At 44.4% G+C, this 25,944-nt stretch overlaps 1 protein-coding gene across 14 annotated transcripts in view; it reads left to right on the top strand.

Annotated features, from left to right (window-relative positions):
- Positions 1-25,944, top strand: part of jar (Myosin heavy chain 95F jaguar) — a 371,085-nt gene that overhangs the window by 136,193 nt on the left and 208,948 nt on the right. For 8 of the 14 annotated variants that reach the window (XM_069332235.1, XM_069332234.1, XM_069332236.1 and 5 more), the window contains 12 exons: positions 581-725; positions 946-1,103; positions 1,964-2,128; positions 2,493-2,716; positions 6,941-7,141; positions 14,626-14,850; positions 15,246-15,453; positions 15,762-15,886; positions 16,477-16,593; positions 22,305-22,522; positions 23,338-23,428; positions 23,914-24,053. The exons of the other annotated variants lie outside the window; for them this stretch is intronic. In XM_069332235.1, coding sequence (XP_069188336.1) covers positions 581-725; positions 946-1,103; positions 1,964-2,128; positions 2,493-2,716; positions 6,941-7,141; positions 14,626-14,850; positions 15,246-15,453; positions 15,762-15,886; positions 16,477-16,593; positions 22,305-22,522; positions 23,338-23,428; positions 23,914-24,053 — 2,017 coding nt within the window. The remainder of the gene's footprint in view (positions 1-580; positions 726-945; positions 1,104-1,963; positions 2,129-2,492; positions 2,717-6,940; positions 7,142-14,625; positions 14,851-15,245; positions 15,454-15,761; positions 15,887-16,476; positions 16,594-22,304; positions 22,523-23,337; positions 23,429-23,913; positions 24,054-25,944) is intronic. 14 annotated transcript variants of the gene reach the window in all.

Raw genomic sequence — 25,944 nt, 5'->3', positions numbered from 1 at the left:
TACAACTGCTTCATCTGTGTCTCGTTGGCATTGTGCTTGCGGTTGAATTCTATGCCCCACTTTCCGGATAACCACTCTGTTCCAGATCCATCTTGTTCTCGAGCCGGATACTTGGATGATATATCTAGACCACTAGGACACTTACCAGCACATCCCTGTACTTTCGAGGTTCAGGGATTTGTTAGAATTTATAGTGGGGGCATGAAGCTTACCTCTTCCAGGTACTCCCACTTAGCCTGAATTTGGCTCTGCGTGTTGGCATGGTTTGGGTCGGGTTATGGTGACCTATCTTTGTCAGATTGGCTTTTCATTATATTCAATGCTGGTTTTGTATCACACTTTCAATACACAGAGTTGCTTCCTTCTATTCCCCTAACTATTATCGAATCATCTTGAGTGAATATTTGTGTATTTTACATGTATACTTTATTGACACTGTATGCAGCAATACTTGACTGATGTTGCAATATACAGTCCAGTACTGTAGTATGCATCATATCAAAGTTGTCAATTTAGAACTTAAATTCAGTGTTAAGCAATGTGTTCAATGCAAATCAAGATATAAGATAAATCTCTTCAGGTGGTTGTATGGTGTCTCCTGCATGCGACGCATCTTTGAAAACAGCAGCAGCGCTGATGGGCGTGGACCCATCGGAGCTCAACCAGGCACTATTGTCTCGTGTTATGCAAACCAGCAAGGGTGGCCTGAAGGGCACTGTCATCATGTAAGTAAAATCATGCATTATTTTATTAACTTGTAAAAGCTTCTATTATTTTTATCCTTACTCATTGTGAAGAGTCTAAAGAAGGTTTATTGTAATCAGTTAATTAATATAGTAATACCATAATGTTAGCTTTGATTCACTAGAACATGGGAACAGTGGAAATGTTATCCCTTTTATCAGTAATAGATTCTTATTTTTATCCTACTTCTGCACACTTCAGGGTTCCACTGAAAACATATGAAGCCAGCAGTGCTCGGGATGCATTGGCCAAAGCCATGTACAGCAAACTGTTTGACTATATTGTTCATCGAATCAACCAGAGTATCCCGTTCTCCTCTTCATCCTATTACATTGGCATTCTGGATATTGCTGGGTTTGGTAAGCATTTTGTCTTTCTGCAAAATATCACATGAGTTCTGTATAATTTTGAGCATTGATATTTGCTTGGTTGGTTATTCATAGTTGCTGACACTGGATAGTTTAGCTTTTTATTAGTTTTAGTTATAAATATTTTCATCTAGGGTTTTCTATATTACATTATATATATCAATAGCAATCATTCACTGTAAAATACAGCTATAGTCATCACTACAAGATCCAGTGACTTGTACACGATCTTTTCATATATAATTGACAGTTGCACCTAACACCACAGGACCCAGTGACCCAAACATGTTGGCCAAACAATCTATTTCTACCAGTCTTTTATCAATTTTGTGAAGCTTCCACTACCACTATAGCTTGCTACCAGCAGTAGACTTATTAATCAAGCTATCACTTGGGAAGTCTAGGGGTTAGGCATTATTTGAAGAACTCTTGAAAACAGCTACAAGTAAACCACATATAAATTATACCATTTTCTACCATCCTGTGGTAGGGAGGCAGGTGCTGTGAAAAGATTGCCTAATTGACAGTTGGGTGACAGTTGTTTGAGAGGTGTTAACATTTAACATTGTTAAAGAATATACGGTACTTTACAGCAACATAAACACCAGCTATATTTTCCTGTGCTCTCATTATGCATCTAGTATGTTGTTGTTCTAGTCTCCTAAACTAAGCCATTTTCAGGCACTGGAACATGTGTAAATATTTTACTAAAGCATCAAATATTGTAATTTTTTTTTGCTTCAGCAGATATGAAGTGATTGCATAATTGTTAATATTTAGATGCTTGCCTTAATTCATTAAATAATGTACTTCAAGTTTGTAAATTAATTCTTTACTCTTGTTACCGTCAGAGTACTTCCCAGTGAACAGCTTTGAACAGTTTTGCATCAACTACTGCAATGAAAAACTACAAATGTTCTTCAATGAACGTATTTTGAAAGAAGAACAGGCACTGTATGAGAAGGAAGGACTCGGTGTAAGAAAAATCTCTTACGTTGATAACCAGGACTGTATTGGTAAGTTTGCTCCTAAATGCCTCTTGTTGTTAGCACTGGTTCTCCTCTATTGGCTTACTTTTATGTGGAACTAACACTAGAAATGTTATACTGTATTATTTAACATATGAATCTTGGAGACAAACCAGCTGGCACATTCTCATTTCTCTTGACCTTTCATCCTGCCTCGCCTGCCTGACTTTCTTTTGCTTTGCCTGCCTCACTTTCCCCTACCTCGACTGCTTCACATTCTCCCTGCCTCACTTTCCCCTGCCATGCCTGTCCTTTGTCCCTAGTGTATATAGACTACTGTGCTTCACAATGTGTCTGATATGCTGTATTTAGATAGTATTGATATCCAGAATTAATTTCTCTCTCTCTTTAGATGTGATTGAAGCCAAAGGATGTGGAATTATCAGCTTGTTAGACGAAGAGAGCAAACTTCCCAAGTCGTCACACACGCACTTCACTGCAGCTGTCCATAACAACCACAACAATCATTTCCGTTTGGCTCTGCCTCGGAAGAGCAAGTTGAGAGATCACAGAGAAATTAGAGATGATGAAGGTTTTCTTATCAGACATTTTGCTGGTGCTGTGTGCTATCAAACAGTGAGTCTCAATCAAATAAATATATTCTCTCATATATTATTCTTTGACTGTTATACTGTGTTGTTAAAATTTTTATTTTTTATGGAAGATTGTATTGTATGGAATTTTGTTGTTGTGCTATGTTTAATATGTTTCCAGTTATAAAATGGAAATAAATGAATTATAGGAAAATTAGGAAATATCTCTTCGGCAACCACTGCTGTTCAGTTGTGCACACAGTTTATTTTAACCCTTAAAGTGCGCATCACGTCATATGACGTGCTGGACGTTGTTCCAGTCAACTGCGCATCACGTCATATGATGTGTTGGAGTACTACGCAAGATTTAAACAGCCCGCGGATACACGGAGTTCACCACACCTACATCAGGGCTCTTGTAAACAGACACCATTTTTTAAAAAAATCGTGGGCCAAACTCCCGGGTGTTATTGGCCTCAGTATTGAGTGAGCAACCAAGCCTGACGCACGCAGCATGAGCTAACAGCACTGCTGTTCAACTTGTGACCACAGCATCGCCTAAAAATGCCAAATTATACTTGTTCATGTTATTATGTAGCGATGATATTATTACAGAAGACCCCTGACTGTGATAAAACTGACCAGGGTTCTGATAATAGCAGGATTGTGGTGATATTTAGCGCTGTGCGCCATGGAGGGAGGAGTAATACTGTGGGAGGGAGGGTGGTGGCGATGTCTTTTGACTGTGTGTGGCCACCTTTTATTGACTGCACTCAGCATACCAGCTTAGTGGTTCGCTATGGTGAACACAAATGTAGATACTTATATATAACGTGTGTATAGAGGGTATAAACAGAAAGAGAAGGTTTGGAGCCGCCATTTTGGTGAGGGCGGTGGCGTCGTCTGCACGACGCCACCGTGCAGACGACGGTGTTGTTTACTGGTTACCACGATGGTCTTTGGGCACCATACCAGTTTACTTGTACAAGTATGGTGAATAAAGCAGGTAGATATTTATATATAATGTGTGTATATAGCGTAATAACACCACACAGTATTGTTGGAGGAGAAATATTAGTGCGTCTGGCCTTGAGGGCGGCCGCCGATCAGCTGACTGTGTGAGTAATTACCTAAGTGTAATTACCTAAGTGTAGTTACAGGATGAGAGCTACGCTCGTGGTGTCCCGTCTTCCCAGCACTCTTTGTCATATAACGCTTTGAAACTACTGACGGTCTTGGCCTCCACCACCTTCTCACTTAACTTGTTCCAACCGTCTACCACTCTATTTGCGAAGGTGAATTTTCTTATATTTCTTCGGCATCTGTGTTTAGCTAGTTTAAATCTATGACCTCTTGTTCTTGAAATTCCAGGTCTCAGGAAGTCTTCCCTGTCGATTTTATCAATTCCTGTTACTATTTTGTATGTAGTGATCATATCACCTCTTTTTCTTCTGTCTTCTAGTTTTGGCATATTTAATGCTTCTAACCTCTCCTCGTAGCTCTTGCCCTTCAGTTCTGGGAGCCACTTAGTAGCATGTCTTTGCACCTTTTCCAGTTTGTTGATGTGCTTCTTAAGATATGGGCACCACACAACAGCTGCATATTCTAGCTTTGGCCTAACAAAAGTCATGAACAATTTCTTTAGTATATCGCCATCCATGTATTTAAATGCAATTCTGAAGTTAGAAAGCATAGCATAGGCTCCTTGCACAATATTCTTTATGTGGTCCTCAGGTGATAGTTTTCTATCTAGAACCACTCCTAGATCTCTTTCTTTATCAGAATTCTTTAAAGATTTCTCACATAATATATAGGTTGTGTGGGGTCTATGTTCTCCTATTCCACATTCCATAACATGACATTTATTAACATTAAATTCCATTTGCCAAGTGGTGCTCCATATACTTATTTTGTCCAGGTCTTTTTGAAGGGCATGACAGTCATTTAAATTTCTTATCCTTCCTATTATCTTAGCATCATCAGCAAACATGTTCATATAATTCTGTATACCAACTGGTAGATCATTTATGTACACAATAAACATCACTGGTGCAAGAACTGAACCCTGTGGTACTCCACTTGTGACATTTCTCCATTCCGATACATTGCCTCTGATTACTGCCCTCATTTTTCTATCAGTCAGAAAATTTATCATCCATGTTAGAAGCTTACCAGTCACCCCTCCAATATTTTCCAGTTTCCAGAACAACCTCTTATGTGGAACTCTGTCGAAAGCCTTTTTTAGGTCCAGATAGATGCAGTCAACCCAACCATCTCTTTCCTGTAATATCTCTGTGGCTCGATCATAGAAACTGAGTAAATTCGATACACAGGATCTTCCAGATCGAAAACCATACTGTCTGTCTGATATTATATCATTTCTCTCTAGGTGTTCTACCCATTTAGTTTTGATTAGTTTTTCCAATACTTTCACTATTACACTTGTCAATGATACAGGTCTATAATTGAGGGGGTCTTCCCTGCTGCCACTTTTGTAGATTGGAACTATGTTAGCCTGTTTCCACCCGTCTGCTACGATTCCTGTACACAGGGATGCCTGAAAGATCAGGTGAAGTGGAATGCTGAGCTCAGATGCACATTCTCTCAGAACCCATGGTGAAACGCCATCTGGGCCAGCTGCTTTGTTCTTACCGAGCTCCTTGAGCATTTTTTCCACTTCGTCTCTAGACACCTCTATGTGTTCTATGTTGTTCTCTGGAATTCTTATTGTATCTGGTTCCCTAAAGATTTCATTTTGTACAAACACACTTTGGAACTTTTCGTTTAGTGTTTCACACATTTCCTTTTCATCTTCCGTGAATCTATTTCCCATTTTCAACCTCTGAATATTATCCTTTACCTGCAATTTGTTGTTTATGAATTTATAGAATAGACCTGGTTCTGTTTTACATTTGTCCGCAATCCCTTTTTCAAAATTTCTTTCTGCCTCTCTCCTCACTGCCGTGTAGTTGTTTCTCGCATCTTTGTATCGCTGGTATGTTTGGGGGTTCGGCCTCTTCCTGTATTGATTCCATTTTTGTGTCTTTCGGTCTCTAGCCCTCTCGCAATTTCTATTGAACCAATCCTGTTTCCTAGTTCTGCATCTCTGTTTTGGTATAAATTTTTTTGTGCCTTTATCATATATTTCACAAAACTTGCCATACATCTCATTCACTTCCTTGCCTAGCATCAAGTCTGTCCAATTATACTCACTAAAAAAATTTCTAAGGTCACCATAATGTCCTCTCCTGAAGTCTGGTTTTTCAACTGCTTCAACCTCCTTATTTTCTTCCAGCTTATAACGCATTGCATTATAAGTATATGCATTATTATTATGGAGTAGCCACATCTTTGTGCCTTTACTCACCATACAAGCTTAGATGTACAGTTATGGTGAACAAAACATGTAGATACTTATATATAACATCTGTATATAGTGAATTATAGCAAAAACATTATTGTGGGAGGAGAATGTGGGTGAGTCAGATGACTGGAGGGAGGGCGGGAGTGGCTGGCTGGTAAACGGCGGTCACTCCTCGTTACTTTTTGACTCATAATAGCTACTTAGTGGTTCGTTATAGTGAACAAAACATGCAGATACTTATATATAACCTGTGCTTATAATGTAATAACCGACAAAGTATTTGTTCACTGATTGATGAACATAATTGAATCAACAATATGCACACCATATTTTTGAGTACAGCAATGATTCACTCATTTTATTATATAAATATATCAAACTACACACTATTGAATAATATTACAGCAAAAAAACTATGAAAAATCAATCAGAGACATTGAAATAATTCGGTAATTATCTCTTTGTGGCAACTCCGGCCTGACAGCTTGCGAGCAACAGACCGCCTGGGATGCTCGCTGAGTCAGCGCCTATAATTTGCTAGACTTCCCCGCCCTATAGTGGGCAATATATGCCACTTACGATTTTTTTATTATTTTTCCCGTGATCAGTGAACACAAATTAACAGGTTAGGAAGAAAAAATAATTTTTTTTTTTTCAAAATGACATGCGCCTGTGGGGATGACAGGATATTAAACCCCGAGCATGTTAAGGGTTAATGTAAAAAAAGTATAGTCTCATTATTTTGTTGTGATGGTCGTTGAATTTCTGCCCCCCCCCCCCCATCCTTCCAAAAAAAAAAAAAATTGACGATATAATGCTGATTCAGTTTGTATAAATTTCTGGAGCTTAGAACTTGTTATATTCTGTATTTGATGGCATTTAAAGTTTTCATCCATTTTACAGGCACAGTTTTTGGAGAAGAATAATGATGCCCTTCATGCATCACTTGAAGCACTAGTTCAAGAGGCACATAATAAGTTTATTCAAGGTCTGTTTGCTGCCTCTGGAGAGAGCCATTCAGCCCGTGGCAAACTCTCTTTTATCTCTGTGGCTTCCAAATTTAGATCTCAACTCCAGGAACTCATGGATAAATTATCTAGCACAGTAAGTAGCAATAACGTGGCTGAAGATATGATGACCAAACTACACATCAAAGATGAAGAAACAACGACTTTTCGGTCCGTCCTGGACCATTATCAAGACACGTCTTGATAATGGTCCAGGACGGACCGAAACATCGTTGTTTCTTCATCTTCTGATGTGTGGATTAGTTATCGAGTAGCATTTATATATTTTTTACTATATCTTTGTACAAGATTCTCACATTTATATTTTATCTCTGCAAGAATCTTGCTTCTTTTCTGTGGGAAGCCCCATTGGCTCCCTGAAGCTATCAGACTGATTTTAGCTATATTAGTCTGGGGCTTCAGTCACATGGAGTTCTGCCCACTGGGAGCAATGAGCCAGAACCTGGTTCCCTCAGAGCTGCATGGAACAATGGCCTATGAAAACTCCACTCTGAGAGTATGTTCATGTCTGCCATTGACTAGGGTTTAGGGACTCAAAAAGGTAGGTGACCCAAAACAGACCCCAACTGGTAGAAAATTGCAACCCAAGACCGAACAGAGTCCAAGAGCTTCCCCAAGAAAAACAAGGCAACAAGCAAATCAGATGCATTTCTCTTTCGCACACACCCAACCAGGAGGGCAAGGCCCTACCCACCCAAGCCGGCCGCCTACTCATTAGTTCGTCGACTGAAGCCAGCTGGGGCTAACGTCTCATCTGGCCTCATTTTCCTGTCAGGGATTCTTTTCAACTCTCGTGGTGTCTTACCTGCGGTCTTCTTGGCACCTGTATGAAGTCTCTTGGCGTTCTTTTTGCCACTTCTTTTCTCTTCGTAGGTTGCCTTCTGTTTCTGTTCGTGGTTTTTTGTCTTTCCTGTCTTGGCTATTTCAGGACCAACATCTTATGCCGAATACTGTTGCCTCTTATCATGCAGCGCTGGCGGAGCCGCTGCAGCTTGCGTTTGCGGTAGATGTCACTTCAGCTCCGTTTCATAAGCTTTTCTCGAGCTGTCCTGGTCTTTGGATTGGGTGCTCTCTTTTCCCTCTTCTCCTTGGTTTGTTATGGCCCCCTTCGGTCCAAGACTGTTTTCAAAAGGCTTTGTTTTTGTTGGCTTTTGCTTCTGAGGTCGGGTCGGTGAGCTTCATGTTCTCCAACGCAGAGGTTTTTGCTCTTTTGGTCCTGGTGGACGTTTTGTTTGCAGCCGTCTCCTTCTTATCTGGCAAAGAATGAGACGGCAGGCTTCCAAAGGGGTCTGAGAGGTTATTGATGCTTGGCTGGTCAGGCCAGGGTTGCATCATGTTTTGTGTCTGGTTTCGGCTCTATGCTGTTACCTGTGCACCTCGGGTTCTGTGTCCGCGGATGCACTTTGGATTGATCCAATTTCCCTCGTTCCCTGTTCCAGGGCACAGGTCTCTCAGGTCATCCGCAGAGTTTCAGGTCTAGCCAGTCTGCGGTCTACCCACATGCCCATGATGTCGGAAGTTTGTGGCTCTGGCTGCTGTTTTTGGGAACATGTCTTGGGCTGACATTTGGACACGGGGGTTTTGGAGGTCGAACAGAATCCTGGCCATCCGTTATCTTGTGAACATTCCGGGCCCCTCAGTGGCCTTGTGTGGCCTGTGGCCGTCAGTTGCAGCCAGTTGTCCCATCTTCGTCATGAGGCACGCGGTGCTGCCGCCTCCCGGGTAAGTTCCTTTTTTAGTTATCTTTGGGTATCTAGCTCCAGGGAGCCGGCAGGGCTCCCCACAGAAAACCTAGGTTGAATATAATGAAACACTATCTTCTGGGTTAGCCCTGGAGGCTTCCTGGCACCCTCCCTTTCTCTGATTGGCGGTTTTTCTTTTATTTGCTCAGTTTCCAAACTGGAGAGCAGGCAGCTGGCTCGGGTGGGGTGGGGCCTCCTCCTCCCTGGGGAAGGGGGTGTTGGCGAATGAGTAGCACGTTGGTTTGATGATGATTTATTTGCTTGTTGTCTTGTTTTTCTTGGGGGGAAGTTCTTGGCCTCTGTTCGGTCTTGGGTTGCAATTTTCTACCAGTTGGGGTCTGTTTTGGGTCACCAAACTTTCTGGGTGCCTAACCCCAGTCGATGGCAGACATAGATATTTTCTCAACGAGTGAAGTTTTCATGGGCCATTGCTCTCTGGGCCTCTCTGAGGAAAGCAGGTTCTGGTTCATGGTTCCTGGTAAGCAGAACAGCATGTGATTGGAGCCCCAGACTAGTGTATATCAGTCCGATAGCTTCAGGGAGCCTCCGAGGTTCACACAGAAAATGGCATTTCATTACATTTTACCCTTTAACTGCACAACTCACCTGCATGCCCACATTTGGGGTGCGCTATGCGCCTCCGGGTATTTGTATTTTTCACGTTCCATTCAAAACTCCCTCGGCTACATGAGGTTCACATCAGCTTTCTCAGGGCTCTTGTAAACAGACTCTATCTTTAAAAAAAACCTTGGTCCACATTCCCGGGTGTGAGAGCCTCAGTAGTGAGTGAGCAACCAAGGCCGGCGCATGCAGCATGAGCTCACAGCACTGCTGTTCAGCATGTGACCACAGCATCGTCTAATAATGTCAAAATATATATATAACTTGTATTATTTAGCCATGATAGTATTACAGAAGAGCCTGAGTGTGATAATGACTGTGCACAATGTTCAAATATTAGTGATTCAATGCTGTTCACGATGTTCACAGCACTAGCCACAGCACCACAGCATTATTTCATCCATCTAGGAATCTTCAAATGACTTCTTAGGCTCCTTTACAAAATAAACTTGTGGTCAATTATGTATTTACAGGATTTAGTGACCAGTATTGTGATAACAGCAAGATTGTGGTTATAATAAGCACTGTGCATAGTATTGTGGGAGGAGGAATTGCGGTGAGGGAGCGAGGGAGAGAATTGAGGTAGCTTCACTGTGTGGCAGCCACTATTGTTTTGCTCATCATACTAACTTAGTGGTTTACTATGGTGAACACATTTGTACATGGGTATATACAATGTGTGTATATAATGTAATAACAGCAACAGGAGTATTTTGGGAGGAGCTATTTTGGAGAGGGAGGCGACGTAATCGTAGCGTCGTCTGCTGGCTGCTGTGTGATTTCTCATGCAGTGTATGGTGGCCACTGTAAAGTTTGGACACTATACTGGCTTACTTGTATAGTTCTGGTAAATAAAACATGTAGATAAGTATATATAAGTATACATAAGTGTAATACAAACAATAACAGTATGGTGGGAGGAGCAATGTTGGCGAGTAAGATGTTGGATGAGTGAGGGAGAAACTGGATGTTGGAGATGTGAGAGTGTGGCAGCTGACACTTGCAGAGTTCTGAGTGTGTTGATGGTGAATGTATATAGTGTGTGATAGTGTATAGTGTGTAAATAGACTGTATATATACATAAATTAGCATGATACAATGGAAATGTGTGCCTGATATGTGTACCGTCTGTGGTGTGGGCAGCCCTTGCGGCTTACCGCCTACGTGACCCGGATTATGCCTCGGTGATGGAGCTGTCATCTTTCAGGTTTGGGACGTCGTTCCCTTTCTGGTTTCGTTATGAGGTTCCGAAATTGTCCTGGCTGGCAGACTGTCCTGTGTTTGCTTGGAGGCTTAGCATTCCTTTTGTCGATCCCGCACACTTGAGTTGCATGAGGCTTCGATGGTGGTTCAAGTTTCCTTGGGGAGGGCGACCTTGAGCATCTCAATGAGTGCTTGTTTGCTTCTGCCCTTCCCCATGATGTTGGCATCGTGCAGCTCCATGTGCAGGTTCCCTCCCTTTCGGCTGCGCAGGTTACTGAGGACTTGTGCACACGTGGCCTCTTGGCTTCGGCCTTACGCTTCTTTTCCTTCCTGGAGCTGTCTTTGGACTGGTTTGAGAAGGATGTGGGGATACTTGGGGCTGTTCCTGGGTCTGGTGCTTTGGGCTCAGCGGCTCGCTTGTCGGCTGCCTTGTTGATGCTCTTTGCACCGATCCTACGGGATGCGATTTCGCTGTTTTATGCCTCCCGGCTCACGTTTTGGCAGGCGGTGCTTGCCTCCTCTCTGGAATCGGCCTGGGCCCTGGCTCTAAGGATGTCCTCGCCTTTTTGTCTTCTGCCTTTTTGTGGATTCTGCCGTGGCGCAGAAGCAGGTCTGCCGATGGGGGGAAGGCTTGTGCTTTTCGCCCATGCCTGGTCCTACGATTTGGGGCGTTTCGGGTCGTTTCCTTCAGCCTGAAGTGGCATTGGGTGGTCCCTCCTCCTTTGGGGGGTTCAAGGCTGGCGGGGCAGGCCCCTTTTCCTGCGGTCTGTTGGGTCATTTTGGAGTGGGTTCGTTTGGGCGTGGTGGAAATGACGACATCCCTCAGATGGGTTTCCCGTCTGTTCCCAGTACCGAAACGGGACTGTGCGGACCTGCGGTTTATTCTGGACTTGTCCCACCTGAACCCCTGGGTTCATTGCCCCTTCTTTTGGATGATTACGCTGTCCCAGGTTCCGCTCCTGTTGGCGCTGGACTCTTCGATGGTGTCCCTGGACCTCCGGGACACTTATTGGCACGTCCCGATTCATCCGGGATTCAGGGACTGGTTTGGTTTTCTTGTGGGGCGTCAGGGTTACCGCTTTTGTTGTCTCCCGTTCGGGTTGAACCTGGCACCTCGCGTGTTCACACACCTTACTCGGGTCGTCGTGGCCCGTCTGCGTCTCTAAGGTGTTCGGGTGTTGGCCTACCTCAACTACTGGCTGGTTTGGGCTCTCAGCCAGTCCTCTTGTCTGCTTGCCAGGGATTTGGTTCTTAACCAGCTCGCCGGGTTCGGGTTCTTGGTGAACTGGAGGAAGCCCCATCTGGTTCCTTCCCTGGTTTGGACCTGGCTGGGTCTTGTGTAGGCCTCTCGGACCGCTTTCTTGTCTCTTCCTCCGGAGTCTCTCCTATGGCTGCGGTCCAGCATGCACCTGTTTTTGGGGGGGCTCTTGGGTCACCCGGCGATTGCTCAAGGGTCTGTGCAGGAGCCTGAACTTCGCGATGATGGTCTACCCGCCGGGTCGGGTTTGGCTTCGTCGACTTTTCTGGTTCCTTCGGGGACGTCCCTTCCTCCTCTCACGCAATCGCTGGGTTCGTCCCCTGGGGGTTTTCTGTCGGCTGCTGCGTCGCCGGCTTCCTCTTTGGGTTTTTCGGGGTTCACTGCCTTGGCACCTGCCCGAGCCCTCGCTCGATGTGTTCACGGATGAGTCGTCTCTTGGCTGGGGCTTTGTGACCAGTGCCCACCAGGCTGGTCAGGGTTGGTGGGGTCCGTCCTTCTGTCAGTCCCACAGCACGGTGCGGGTGTACGCAGTGGTGTGGTTTGCTCTTCAGAGGGTTTGGGTCACCCCACGGATTGCCAATCAGGCTCTATTCGGACTGCTCCCCGGTGATTCATTGCCTGAACCGAGGGAGTTTGATGCGGTCCTTGGCTCCTTGGGGCTGGTCACTTCGGGTGATTCATCTGCTGAGTTCTTGGGTTTGGCTCTCCTGGCAGTTCTCGTGCGGGGAGTGTCCAACATCTTGGCAGACGGCCTGTCTCGTTTCGTTCCCCTGTCCACAGAATGGACGGTCGACGCCGACTCCTTTCGTTGGCTCTGCCAGATGTTCGAGCGCTCCGAGGTGGACCTCTTCGTGTCGGCATGGTCGCGGCACCTTCCTCTGTATGTGGCACCCTTCCCCGACTGCGAGGTCTTCGGGGTTGATGCCTTGCGACAGGACTGGTCGAGGTGGGGGTTTCTGTACCTCTTTCTCCCGGTTCAGCTATTGGGGCAAGCCGATGGGGCTCCCCCAAGAAAACCAGCGTTAAACGCAATGAAATGCCATTTTCTGGGTGAGACCCAGAGGCTTCCCGGCAACCCTCCCTTCCCCCTGGTCGGCAGTTTTTCATGTGTTTTGACATTCAGCCTCAGTACTGAAGGGTGGATGGCTGGTACGGGGGTCTGGGGCTTCCCCTTTCCCCTCCCGGGGAGGGGGGAGCTCTGCAGATAGCTGCACGGCGACGTGTAACGTCATGGTCTTTACTCGTTTCTTTTTGGGGAGTTCTATCCATTTGTTCGGCTCTTTGTAGCAATTTTCACCAGAATAGGGGTTTGTTTTGGGACGCTTACCTTTCTGGGTGCCTGACCCGGTCGATGGCAGACATAGAATGGTTCCAGCCACACGGAGATTTCTATAGGCCATTGCTCCTCATGCCTCTTCTGAGGGGGCCAGGTTCTGGCTCGTGGTCCCCGGTAGGCTCAAAGAACTCCATACACAAGACTGATGCCAAAGTCTGACATTAGCATATCAGCCTGGATAGCTCCAGGGAGCCTCCAGGTCTCACCCAGAAAATGGTGTTTCATTACATTCAATGCTGGTTTTTTCAGCTAAGAGGAAGTGGGAACCCATTATTGAAGATAAGAGACAGAGAATGGACCAAATTCAAGTAGTGTAGGGTTAGGTTCAGAAGCCTAGCTCTTGTCCATAAAGAAAGGGAGAAAGGAAAAAGCCTCAAGTCCCTGTCAGCTTCAGCCACAGTGATGTGAGACTGGGATAATCTTTGGCATATTAGAACATCAATAAACACCAGTGGTCCTGGACCATTTTCAAGTCGATTGTGAGAATGTCACAATCGACTTGAGAATGGTCCAGGACGGACCAAAACGTCGTCATTCCTTCACCTTCTAGTGTGTGGTCTGGTCAACATATTTCAGCCACGTTATTGTGACTCATCATCTGCAACCACCAATAGTAAGAACATAAGAACATAAGAACAAAGGTAACTGCAGAAGGCCTATTGGCCCATACGAGGCAGCTCCTATTCTATAACCACCCAATCCCACTCATATACTTGTCCATCCCGTGCTTGAAACAATCGAGGGACCCCACCTCCACAAGTATAGTGAACCAAACTTGAAGAAACATTATACTGTAGTCAGATTAAGAAAGTGGATATACATTCCACAGCCTTAATAAATGTGTCTGCTGCTTTGGGAACTAGTGCCGAAGTATTGTTAAATGGGAACAAAATAAATCCTCTAACAAGGTCTTGTACAGCACCCAGGTAAGCAGAGGTATGTACCAGTACCGTGCCCAGCCCTGCCACAAAGCAAAATCTATCCTTTGGTCATAACCAGGTGACCAAGGCTCTAAATCAAGAGCCACATACCTCCACTAAGAGAAAGGAAACAAAATTGTGCATGCAGCTATGGGGGGAGCAGAAAGAGCCAGGTAGTGGAAGGCAATAGTCACCCAAATATATACCCCCATGGGACATGAGACAACCCACCTTTCACTCCTTCTCCAGCTTGTGCCAGCACAAGTGAGGATCATAGAGCATTGCTTAGAAAAGAGTTCTTCATATTCAGAGGCTGAATTTTACCACAATTATTACCAACCAAGGTAATAGTTATCATTTACATCTTATATTATTAAACTTACTATATGGAAAAAGGGTTTGTGACGTTAAAATGTAGTAAAAATAATTCAGCTCTTAATTAAGTGAAGCTTTGATAAAATGGATATATTTTTCCTTTAGGGAACCAACTTCATTCGATGCATCAAGCCTAACGTCAAGATGGTGGATCACGAATTTGAAGGAGGACCAATTCTGTCGCAGCTTCAATGCTCCGGAATGACTTCAGTACTAGAGCTCATGCAGCAGGGCTACCCATCCCGTGCACCTTTCCATGACCTCTACAGTATGTACAAAAAGTATCTACCAGCAGAGCTTGCCAGGCTAGATCCCCGACTCTTCTGTAAGGTATGTCATATATAAGGTTGCTATTAATGTTTTCTGGAATGTATGAAATGGAAGAATAAAATTTTATAGATAATAATTCTGCCTGAAACAGCAATTAGTGTATATACTTGTTAGATAGAAATGAAGTGCATTTCTATAAGTATAATATTAACAGTATTAGTAATGGAAAGTGGAGTGGGCCTTTTAGCCTTGGCGTTGAATCCCAGCTGTAACCATTACCAACTGGACTGTGATGAACTTAATCATGGTCTAATTGGTAATGCATGAGCCTAGAGTAACCCAGGACTCGAGGTTGATTCCACACAATGCTACAGAGATTTTCACCCTAAATCAGTGTTGTACACAATTAACCTCAGACACTGTAAACTTACATTATTTACACTTTTTTCTTCCAGTCGCTCTTCAAGGCACTTGGTCTAGACGAAAAAGATTTCAAATTTGGTATGACTAAGGTATTCTTCCGGCCAGGCAAGTTTGCCGAATTTGATCAGTTGATGAAGAGCGATCCAGAAAACCTTCAACTCCTGGTCTCTAAGGTGAAGAAATGGCTCATGCAATCACGATGGAAGAAGTCCCAGTGGTGTGCCCTCTCTGTCATAAAATGTTAGTTACACAGAGCTTATTTTTTTAAACTATTACTGGATTTTTTGTTTTTCAACATAAATGCTAATACATTGAAACAATGTTTGTTTTATACTTAGTAATTCAAGTTACAGTATACTTAAATGTCTTGGTAAACTTCGTGTTGTTTGTATTGAATTTTGTAATGGGAATTTGTTTTGAAAATTACTAACAAACTGCTGTTTCTTAATTGTTGTATTCACAATGAGCTTAAAGATATTTTAATAAGATAACCTGTATTGAATTAGAGCTTAGTATATATTAAGACCATATTATTTCTTATTTTTCAGTGAAAAATAAGATCCTATATCGCCGTGAACAGCTTATAATTATCCAAAAGAATGTGAAAATGTATAATGCCAGGAAAAAGCACCGACCTCGCTACTTGGGTGTAATGAAGATTAAGAGTCTACAGGTATGGTGTAAGATTAATTTATATCAATAATTAGTCATAGGCTTCTGCAGGTTCAGTTTCAGAAGTTGACTCCATGTAAGTAAGTAATTATAGTCAGTCATAGGTCAGGTCTCCCTTTGTATTTTAGTCAGTTTTAGACAATTTATCTTAAATTTTAATGATCAACTTGATCACTAAGTTTGAGAACTTAATTAGCCTTAGCTATGCCTTACCTTGTACCTCATTATTGTAAACTAAAATAAAACCTTGTTCACCTACAGTACACACCATAGCTGCCATCTAAGTGTTAATATGTTATACTGTATTTAAAAACACATTAGTTTCATTTTGTTCCACAGAATATTTTTTATAGATAATAGATAATGGAAACTTGCATTGAGGTATATTTGCCTGAAATTGATTACTTTGGGATATACTAATGTTGAATATTTAAACTAATTATTTTCCATAAATGTGTGTGGTACCACATATAATGATCAGGATAAAATAGGTGAAAATGTATCGTTGATATGGGTATATGACAAGATATTGCTCATGCATTCATTGTAATTTCATTGTATTTTAATGCTTGATATTGCTTCAATCCACAGGGTCAGTTGCAACAAATGTTGGGAATTGTTAATCAACTAAAAAAAGAAAAGGATTCATCATTAGCAGTAGTTAAAAAGCTGGAGGCTAACATGGATGCTACCATCAGGAAAATACAGGTAGGATTTAATCTGTTGCATTTATCTACTGCTAAGTAGGTTCTATACTGCATTTCCATTGAAAGGCACTAACATTGTATTTAGAGGTGCCATTGTTAACATATCACAGTACTGTATGATTATTGATTATTAGTATGATTAAGGTTTACCACCGGGGAGTTGTTGGGATGTCACACTTCATGTATTTCAATTTCTTGACTATAATTTTTCTTGTCATGTTTACCTGTAAAAAAGTTCCATGACCATAAATACTGCATGTGCCGGCGTATAAGTCGACATTTAAAGCCTAAAAGTCTCTCTCTCCAAAACCAGGGGTCGACTTGCCGTGAATAATAAAATGTGAACCTGTACCTCCGAGAGAGAAACAAGTGAAATGCCAGACCTAACGCTCCTTGCACATCACTTGTTTCAAAAGAAGTGTCTTAGAATTGTCTAAACTATTGGTAAAACAAATTTCACCACAAAATGATATAATATCACAATGGTTAACACATAATACGTTACAGTAGTAGAAAGCATAGCTATACAACTCACCATTTACAACAGCTGATCAGTATTCCAATGGCACCACTAACACCAAGCGGCTAGTTGTTGAACTAAGGGTTCATGGGGAATTTATTGTACAGGTCATTTCTTCCATCAGACATTACTGAAGATGTAATAACTACTGATACCATTCTATATTAGCAGAACTGTATTTCTTAATAAGTTTCAATACCATTGTGTTTCTGCTACATAATGCTTTTTTCTGTGGAGAGCCCCTTCGGATCCCCGGAGCTATACCGAGCTGATGTGTATATATTAGACCGTGGCAACAGTCAATCGAAGGAGTTCTAGGCCTACCGGGGACCAGAGCCAGAACCTGGCCCCCCTCAAGAGAGGCACGAGGAGCAATAGCCTAAAGACACCCCCCATGTAATTGGAAGCAGTCTTTGTCTGCCATCTACCAGGTCAGGCACCCAGAAAGGTAGGAATTCCAAAACAAACTACTGCTCATCAGATAAATTGCAAACCAAAAGCCAAACTAGCAACAGAACTCCCCATTCAAAACCAAGGAAACAAGTCTGACGTCACCACAAACGCTGCATATCCGTCTGCGCACCCCCCCCCCCCCCTGGGAGGGGGACAGGGGGGGGGTCCCAGACCTCCACGCCGGCAACTCTCCTCAGTTCAAGAGGCTGTTGTGTTGGTGACGGTCGATCGCTCTGGCTCCACTCTTTGCGCAGTGCTGCAGTGCGGTGTTGTTGCTCTGTTTTGGTGGTGTGTGAACCAGATGTAACACAAGAGTACTGGGGCTGCATGCACCTAGGGCTGCCTTCCCTAGGTGCTCTGTAAGTGCTGCCTTCCCTAGGTGCTCTGTAAGTGCTGCCTTCCCTAGGTGCTCTGTAAGTGCTGCCTTCCCTAGGTGCTCTGTAAGTGCTGCCTTCCCTAGGTGCTCTGTAAGTGCTGCCTTTGCAGCCTCAGGGTTATCTTCCATGAGCCGTTCAGGAGCAGCTACCTCTGTGTGGTTCTGTCGCTGCTTGTTGATTGTCCACCCTTGGGGGTTCAGCTGGGGAGGTTCTTACTCCTGTTTTTCCTTGGGTTAGGAGGTAGTTCCGTTGCTGGCTGGGGCGCGAGTTACTGTGCAGCTGTCTGATATACACATAGCAACCAGTTCTGTTTTCCTGGAGACGTGTTTTTGCAGGGTTTTTCTTTTGTTTTTGTTTTGTTTTGCCTGGCGGGGGTCTGCCAGGTGTGGCGGTAGGACCACTTGTAGGTTTTTGGTGGTCCTCCATTAGGTCCTTGTGGTTGCACACATCGCAGGGGTTCAGGTTTTAGATTGTTTGCTTGGTAGCTCTGGGATAACCGGTTAGCAGTACCTCGCCTGGGCTTCCCTTAGCAGCCAGCCTAAGAGCCCTGGAAACCCCCCATTGGGGCTCAGTGGTCCAATGTAGGAGACCTCTGAGTCCCACCTTGCCTTGTGCGAGTTTGTAGGTTGCTCTGTCCCCCTGTTCTGGAGTGACACTCACCGTCTGCCTCCGCCTTGCTGCTTGTTAGGGTCAGTGACACCTATGACCTGGAGTCCTGCGAGTGGTGTTCTTTGCTTGTACTCCATTCACCCAGTCCACTGAAACTGATATTTGGGTGAAGGCAGCTTTAGCATTGCATGCAAGGTTTAAATTGCAGCAACGTGCGAGGTTGGTTGCCTTTCCGGATGCCCCCGCAGCTGCCCCGCAGAATTATACTGGTAGTGAGACTGGTGGCTTCGGGGATTTCCCCTTCCGGATAGGCGGCGGAGGCATTCGAACCTGGTCCTCTTGCCGGAGCTTTTGGGCCACGCCAGCGGGCCCCCTTCATCCCTGCTTTTCCAGTGAACTCCACTTTTTCTCCAGCGTTACAGAGGGTTTGGAGGACGACTCGGCCCCGGGTCCTGACGTGGAGGTTTCCGGGGCTGGAGAGAAGTTGACTTGGGAGGGGCCTGAGCCCCACTTGTCCCTCCTTGGGTGTTTGGTGCCCTCGACACAGGGCTTGTTGTTACAGGAGGAGGGGGTTTTTCTTTTCCCCACCCTGTACGATTTTGTTAAGAGTTCGACTCCTTCCCGGGTTCGGGTCCGAGTTTTCTTGCGTTCTTCAGTTCCCTCCTGGAGGTTTTTGGCTTCCCTCATCCCACCGAGGAAGGTATGGAAGGCCCCTTGCGGCTTACCTCCTGCGAGACCTGCATTATGCCTCGATAATGAAGCCTTCTTTTTGAGTTTGGCTCTTTTTTTTCTTTATTGGGTGCATTACAAGGTGCCGGAGTCTTCCTGGCTGGCAGACTGCCTTTTCTTCTTTGGGGGCTTGGCATTCGTCCTGTCGGAATGCGCACTTGTATGGCGAGAGTTGCTTACGGTCATTCAGGTTTTTCTGGGGGGTGAGTTGGAGCACCTCAATGTGTGCTTGTTCGCCCCCATCCTTCCTTATGATGTTGGCCAGGTGTGACTTCATGTACAGGTTCCCTCCCTTTCGGCATCCCTAGTGGCCGAGGATTTGTGCGCCCGTGGGCTCTTGGCTTCGGTCTTGCACTTCTTTTCCCTGCTGGAGCTGTCTTCGGATTGTCTCGTGCTGGGTGTGGAGGAGCTGGATTCCGGCCAGGGTCCAGTGTGCTTGCTTCGGCAGCTTAGGCGCCGGCTGCTTTGGTGAAGCTGTATGCGCCGTTCCTAAGGGAGGCGGTGTCTGTTCTTCGCTTCTCGCCTCGCGTGCTGACAGGCGGTGCTCGTCTAAATTTTGGAATCGTCTTGGGCCCTGGCTCTTAGATTTTCATCACCTTTTTGTCCGTTGCTGTTTGCAGAATCTGCGGTGGTGCTTTTTCTGCAAGCGACTCTGTCTAGTTGATGGCCTTTGTCGGACTTGTAGGTTCTCCGAGGGGGCCATGGAGGTCCTGCCCAGAAGGGTTGTACCAGGTCTCGGGGTTCCTTCGGTCATCGTAAGCTAGTAGTGCCAGATTCGGGGCCGGCACCTCCTCTGGAGCCGTCAGAGTCTGGTCAGCGCAGTGATCACTCTTAGCATCGGTTCGGCTCTCGTAGGGGTCGTTGGCCCTTTCGCGGGTTGCCCTGTTGATGGGGCAATAGGATGGGGAGGCTCGTGCTGTTTGCTCTCGCCTGGTTCTACGATTCGTGGGCATTTCGGCTCGTTTCCTCTGACCTGTGGTGGCGTTGGGTCACTCCTCCTCCTTCATGGGGATCGGGGCTGGCAGGGCAGGCCTCTTTTCCTGTGCTCTGTCAGGTCATCCGGGAGTGGGTTCGCTTGGGTGTGGTCGAAACGACAACGTCCCTCAGGTGGGTTTCCCACTTGTTTTCAGTTCAGGAATGGGACTGTGCGGATTTGTGATTCACACTGGACTAGTCTAGTCTGAATCCCTGGGTCTTTTGCCCTTCCTTTCAGATGACCACTCTGTCTCAGGTCCGGCTGCTTTTGGCGCCAGGTGCTTGGATGGTGTCTCTGGACCTCCGGGACGTGTATGGGTTTTATAATTTTATTGTACACGTCCTGATTCATCTGGGGTTCAGTGACTGGCTTGGTTTTGTCGTGGGACAACAAGCTTACCGCTTTCGTTGCTTTCCATTTGGCTTGAATCTGGCCCCTCGAGTGTTCACACGCCTTACCAGGTTGTGGTGACCTGTTTGCTTTTGTTAGGGGTTCAGGTTCTAGCTTACCTCGACGACTGGCTGGTGTGGGTTCCGAGCCAGTCTGCGTGTCTCCACGCTAGGAATATGTTTTTTTCCCAGCTCGCTGGGTTCGGGTTCATAGTGAACTGGAGGAAGCCCCTTTTGGTTCTTTCTCAGGTTCGGACTTGGCTGGGTCTGGTGTGGGACTCTCTGATCGCTTCCTTGTCTCTCCCTCCTGCGACACTGTTGCGGCTGCGGTTCCGCTTCTGGCTGTTTTTGGAGCCAGAAGCGTCCTTTCTATCTTTGCTTTTTCAGTACTTTCATTTGATGCCTAATACTGTCGCCTCGTATTGTGCGGTACTGGTTGGAGCCAATCCAGCCTGCGTTCGTGGTGGATGTCACTTTTGCCCCCGTTCCGTAAGCTTTCTTGTGCTTCATTTTCCCTCCGGCCTGCTCATGTACCTCCTTAGCCATCCTGGTCCTTGGACAGGTTGCTCTCCTATCTTTCCTCTTCTTGATTTATGGTGGCCCCTTTGGTTCAAGATTGTTTGTACAAGGTTCTGTTTTTGTTGGCATTGGCCTCTGGGGGTCGGGTCGGTGAGCTTCATGCTCTCCTCCGGCACAGTAGTTTCTGCTCTTTCGGTCCTGGTAGTAGGTTTGTTCAGTTGCAGCTTTCTCCATCTTTTCTGGTGAAGAATGAGACAGCTGCTTTCCGGAAGGATCCTGTGTCATTGATGCTTGATTGGCCAGGCCAGGGGTACATCATGTGTTGTGTCCAGTTGCAGCTCTGAACCGTTATCTGCATGCTCTGGCTTTGGTGGCTGGGGATGCACTTTGGGTTGAACAGGGTCCTGGCCATCTGTTATTTGGTTAACTTTCCTGCTCCTGGGCGTTCCTGGGTTGTTTTGGGTCACAGGTTGCAGCCCGTTGTCTCAACTTCGTGTTGAGGAGTGTGTGTGGCAGGCACCTCCCGGGTACGTCCCTCTTTTTCCCTGTCTTTGGTTATGTAGCTCCAGGAAACCGATTGGTCTCCCCCACAGAAAACCAGCGTTGAATGAAATGAAACGCCATTTTCTGGTTGTGCCCCGGATGCTCCCTGGCTGGGGCTCCACCTTCCCCTTACGTGGATTGGGGAACTGTGCAGACGGTGACACGGCAACGGGTGACGTCATACTAGTTTGCTTGTTTTTTTGTTTGGGGAGTTCTATCCACTTGATCGGCTTTTGGTAGCAATATTTTCACCAGAATAGGGGTTTGCTTTGGAATGCTTACCTTTCTGGGTGCCTGACCCGGTCGATGGCAGACGTAGAATGCTTCCAACCACACGGGAGCTTCTATAGGCCATTGCTCCCCTTGCCTCTCTGAGGGGGCCAGGTTCTGGCTCGTGGTCCCCGGTAGGCCCACAGAACTCCATACACATAACTGATGCCAGAGTCTGACATTAGCATATCGGCCTGGATATCTCCGGGGAGCCTCAGGGTCTCTCCCAGAAAATGGCGTTTCATTGCATTCAACGCTGTTTTTTTTTTATTTTCTTTTTTTTTTTTTTTTAGTCGTGAACATATTGTTCATTTTCTTATCCAACAGGCAACTATTATGACCCGCGAGCAAATTGATAAGGAGGTTAATGGGCTTGTTAACTCTATGAATGCTGAGCTGAGTGTTTTGCATAAAAAGCTTACCCAGCAAAAGAATGCCGATGAACAGGAGAGACTCCGTCGCATTCAGGACGAGATGGAGAGGGAGAGGAAGAAGAAAGAGGAGGAGGAGAGGAAGAGAAAAGAGGAGGAAGAAATTAGAAAGAAGTAAGTACAATATTTGCCAACGTATAAGACTCGCTTTTTTATTTTTAATTATAAAAAAATTCCCCTGCATCTAATTTGGCTGTATCACGGATGGGAGACCAAACATCATAGGCTAGGGAGCCGGACGAGCATATTGGATAAGTTCACTAGGCACAAAAATTTTTTGCTAATAAAATTTTGAAAACAAGCCCCATTATTACAATTAATTGTGTTACTAATAATAAAATATTGAAAACATGCAGCGTTATCACAGTCTGTTATCACAAATTTACAAAAAATTGCTTACAATATACGCTGGCAGTTATGGAGGAAGCTCACATCATTTCACCACCTTACCCAGCATACATAACCCACACCTAATATGTCATAAATTATTTAACAACTGTGTTACTTTTAACCACTGTGCTGCACAGGCTGAAAAACTTGTTCGCCAGAAACTGAGCTAGCCGACGTGATGATGATGATAGTACAGTATATCATAATAATAAAAAAATTCCATGCATACAAGGGGGCACACGTTTGCTTCCTCAGACCTCCAGTAACTATCTCCCATCTTGAAAAAACATCCCGAGTCCCCTCACTTTCCTTTCATGGGCTTAGTAATGTGTTGATAAAATTATTTAACTTTGCAATGCATTGCACATCTGACACTGTTTCATCTTTAGTTTTACTATTCACAATACCATTCATTTCCAAACATTTCAATACTATAATCAATGTTCTTTTCTTACAAATATACATATCAACATAAAATGTGTATAAACTCATTATGCATGATTTTAATTTTCCATGTTCATCATAACTTTTCATTTTAGGAAAGCTGAAATGGAGGCTCGGCGTAAGCAAGAAGAGGTGCTACGTCGCAAGCAGGAGGAAGAGGACCGTCGTGCTGCTGAAGCCTTGCAGGTTAGTTGTCATCCTAACTCTTGGTATTATTATACATTTTTGTTATAGAAATATTCTATGGTTATATAATAATTTTTTCTAATTCATCTGCAAAGTTTCCATTTAATATCTCAAATGCCTCATTGCTTTGACTTGAAACTTAAATACTTTAATTTTGCTTCCATACATGACTTAGATTTCATGCATTTTTCATCTACTTAAACTACATTTGCTATTTATTAAAATCTGTTATATATCTGTTTAACTATAATCAGTTAATTGTTATTGTATTAATTGTGCATTATTGTATTACCAGGTGAAGTCATGGGAAAAGACCATATTTAGTCATGGAAAATAGTGAAGCAATGCTGGCATATAAGGAACCAAACCCAGTGTTACTTCAAAATATTCCATATTTAAAACTTTTGCTTCCTATTGATGCTGCAAAAGCTCTACAAGAAATTTAATTGGTGACTTTTGATCACATATACATTGTTTATGTTCAGATTCAACTGGCCAAGGAGGAAGCAGAGTCGGAACACCTAGCTCAACAAGAGGAGCAGGAGCGGAGGGACCACGAGCTTGCACTTCGCTTGGCCAGTGAGACCAACTCCGCTGTGGATGATATAGCTCCATCTCTTAAGAGGTCAGACCCGAAATTGTGGTTATTTCATTGTATAAACTTCTAAAATAGACATAGAAAACTTAGGATTACTAGAGGTCAGTTAGTACGTATGGAGAACATAAAGTTGGTATTTTACTTATGAAGGTAAACAATATGTAGTTATTTATAAGAGATCATTTGAGTGCCATGAATCGAATATTAAATGTAATTAAGGAGAGGTATATTACAATTAATTGTTTTGTATATGAATATTACAAACTGAATAAAAGGTTGATTTAGTCAGTAAGAAATACATACAGTATATTCTTGTGATAACTATTATTATTTACAGTAGTTTTATATACAATTTGTCAGTTACCTGATCATGAGAAGCAACTTGGTCACAGACCTGAATATGATCAGTATATCATTTACCTGTTAATCTGTATAATAGTTCTTTATTTGTTTTGCTCTGCTCACAAGTCTTTATCTTTCCACTCTAATTCCACTCTATATCTGTATTTTTGTTTCTGTTGCTAATCATTTTTTCTATCATATTTTTGTTTTTCAGCATCTTGGGAAGTTATAGGGTTAATAAAACATTTTACATTCTTATCATATTCTTTACATATCAAGGCCAAAATATATTATCAGTTTTCTTCTAAATTAATTTAACAAGATTTACATCTCTTAAGTTTTGTTACTGAATGTCTGTTTTAAACCATGTGAAGATACTTTTTATATTTCTGTGTGGGAGCCCCATCAGCTCCCTGGAGCTATTGGGCTGATATTAGCTAATATTAGTACTGGGCTTGAGTCATATGGTGTTGTCATGCCTACCGGAGACCACTAGCCAGAACATGTTCCCCCCAGAGAGAGGCGAAGGGAGTAATGGCCTATGAAACTCATATGTACGAAAGTATTCATGTTTGCCATTGACCGGGATTGAGCACCCAGAAAGGTAGGCGCTTCAAAACAGATCCCTCCTGGTAGAAATATTACAATCTAAGACCGAACAGAGCAAAAAACTTCCCCAAAGATAAACAAGCAAACAAGGAACGTGTCATCACACCGCATACCGCTCATTCGCACAGACCCCCCTCCCCCCAACCGACCCCCACCCCCAGGAGGGGGAGAGGGGGTCTCAGCCCACCGAGCCGGCAGCCAGAGAGTCAGTTTGTTGGTTAAAGCTATACGGGGTGGACGCGCCTGCTCTGGCCTCGATTACCAGAGTGGCTTCATCCTGCTGGTGTTCCTTCTGTGTGCTGGGAGTTGCCAGGAGTTTGTGCCGAGGGCTGCATGCGCTTAGGGCTCCCTTCCCTAAGCGCCCTATGAGTACACCCTTTGGGTTTCAAAGTTCTCTGCTCTGGATCCTTCGGCTCCCCATACCCATAGGGGTAGTGACTGCTTAGTTTGCTACCTCATCCTTGGGGTCAGCTTAGGTCCCAGTACTTTCATTTGGCCCTGGGTGGTTAGTTGCTGGTTGGGGCATGCTGGGCTGCCCAGTTTGCATAATCGCAGCGGCCTCAAACTCAGTAGCTCTAGAAATGTGCTGACACTGCATACCCCTATGAAAAAAAAGAGGGAGATATGCAGACTGGAACGGGAACGGCGTTCCCTCTATAGGCGAAGAAAACGAATCGCGGAACAACTTGAGTCACACCCTATCTCAAGAACAACGAAGAAGGCTAGGTAGAGAAATAGAAACAATTGAACTAAAGCTACAAGAATCGTACAAAATCCAAGAGACAAAGAGAGCAAAAGGCCATCAGTGAAAGAGAGAAATCTAAAATATTTTTTCTCCTATGCAAAATCGAGATAAAAAACTACATCTAGTATCGGACCCCTGCAAAAGGGAGATGGAACTTTCACCGATGACAACAAGGAAATGAGCGAATTACTGAGGAATCGGTACATCTATGTTTTCAGTTAG

The sequence above is a fragment of the Procambarus clarkii genome, chromosome 27 (assembly GCF_040958095.1).
Source record: "Procambarus clarkii isolate CNS0578487 chromosome 27, FALCON_Pclarkii_2.0, whole genome shotgun sequence".
In the NCBI taxonomy this organism is placed as follows: domain Eukaryota; kingdom Metazoa; phylum Arthropoda; class Malacostraca; order Decapoda; family Cambaridae; genus Procambarus; species Procambarus clarkii.
This window is presented reverse-complemented; position numbering and strand designations above follow the sequence as displayed.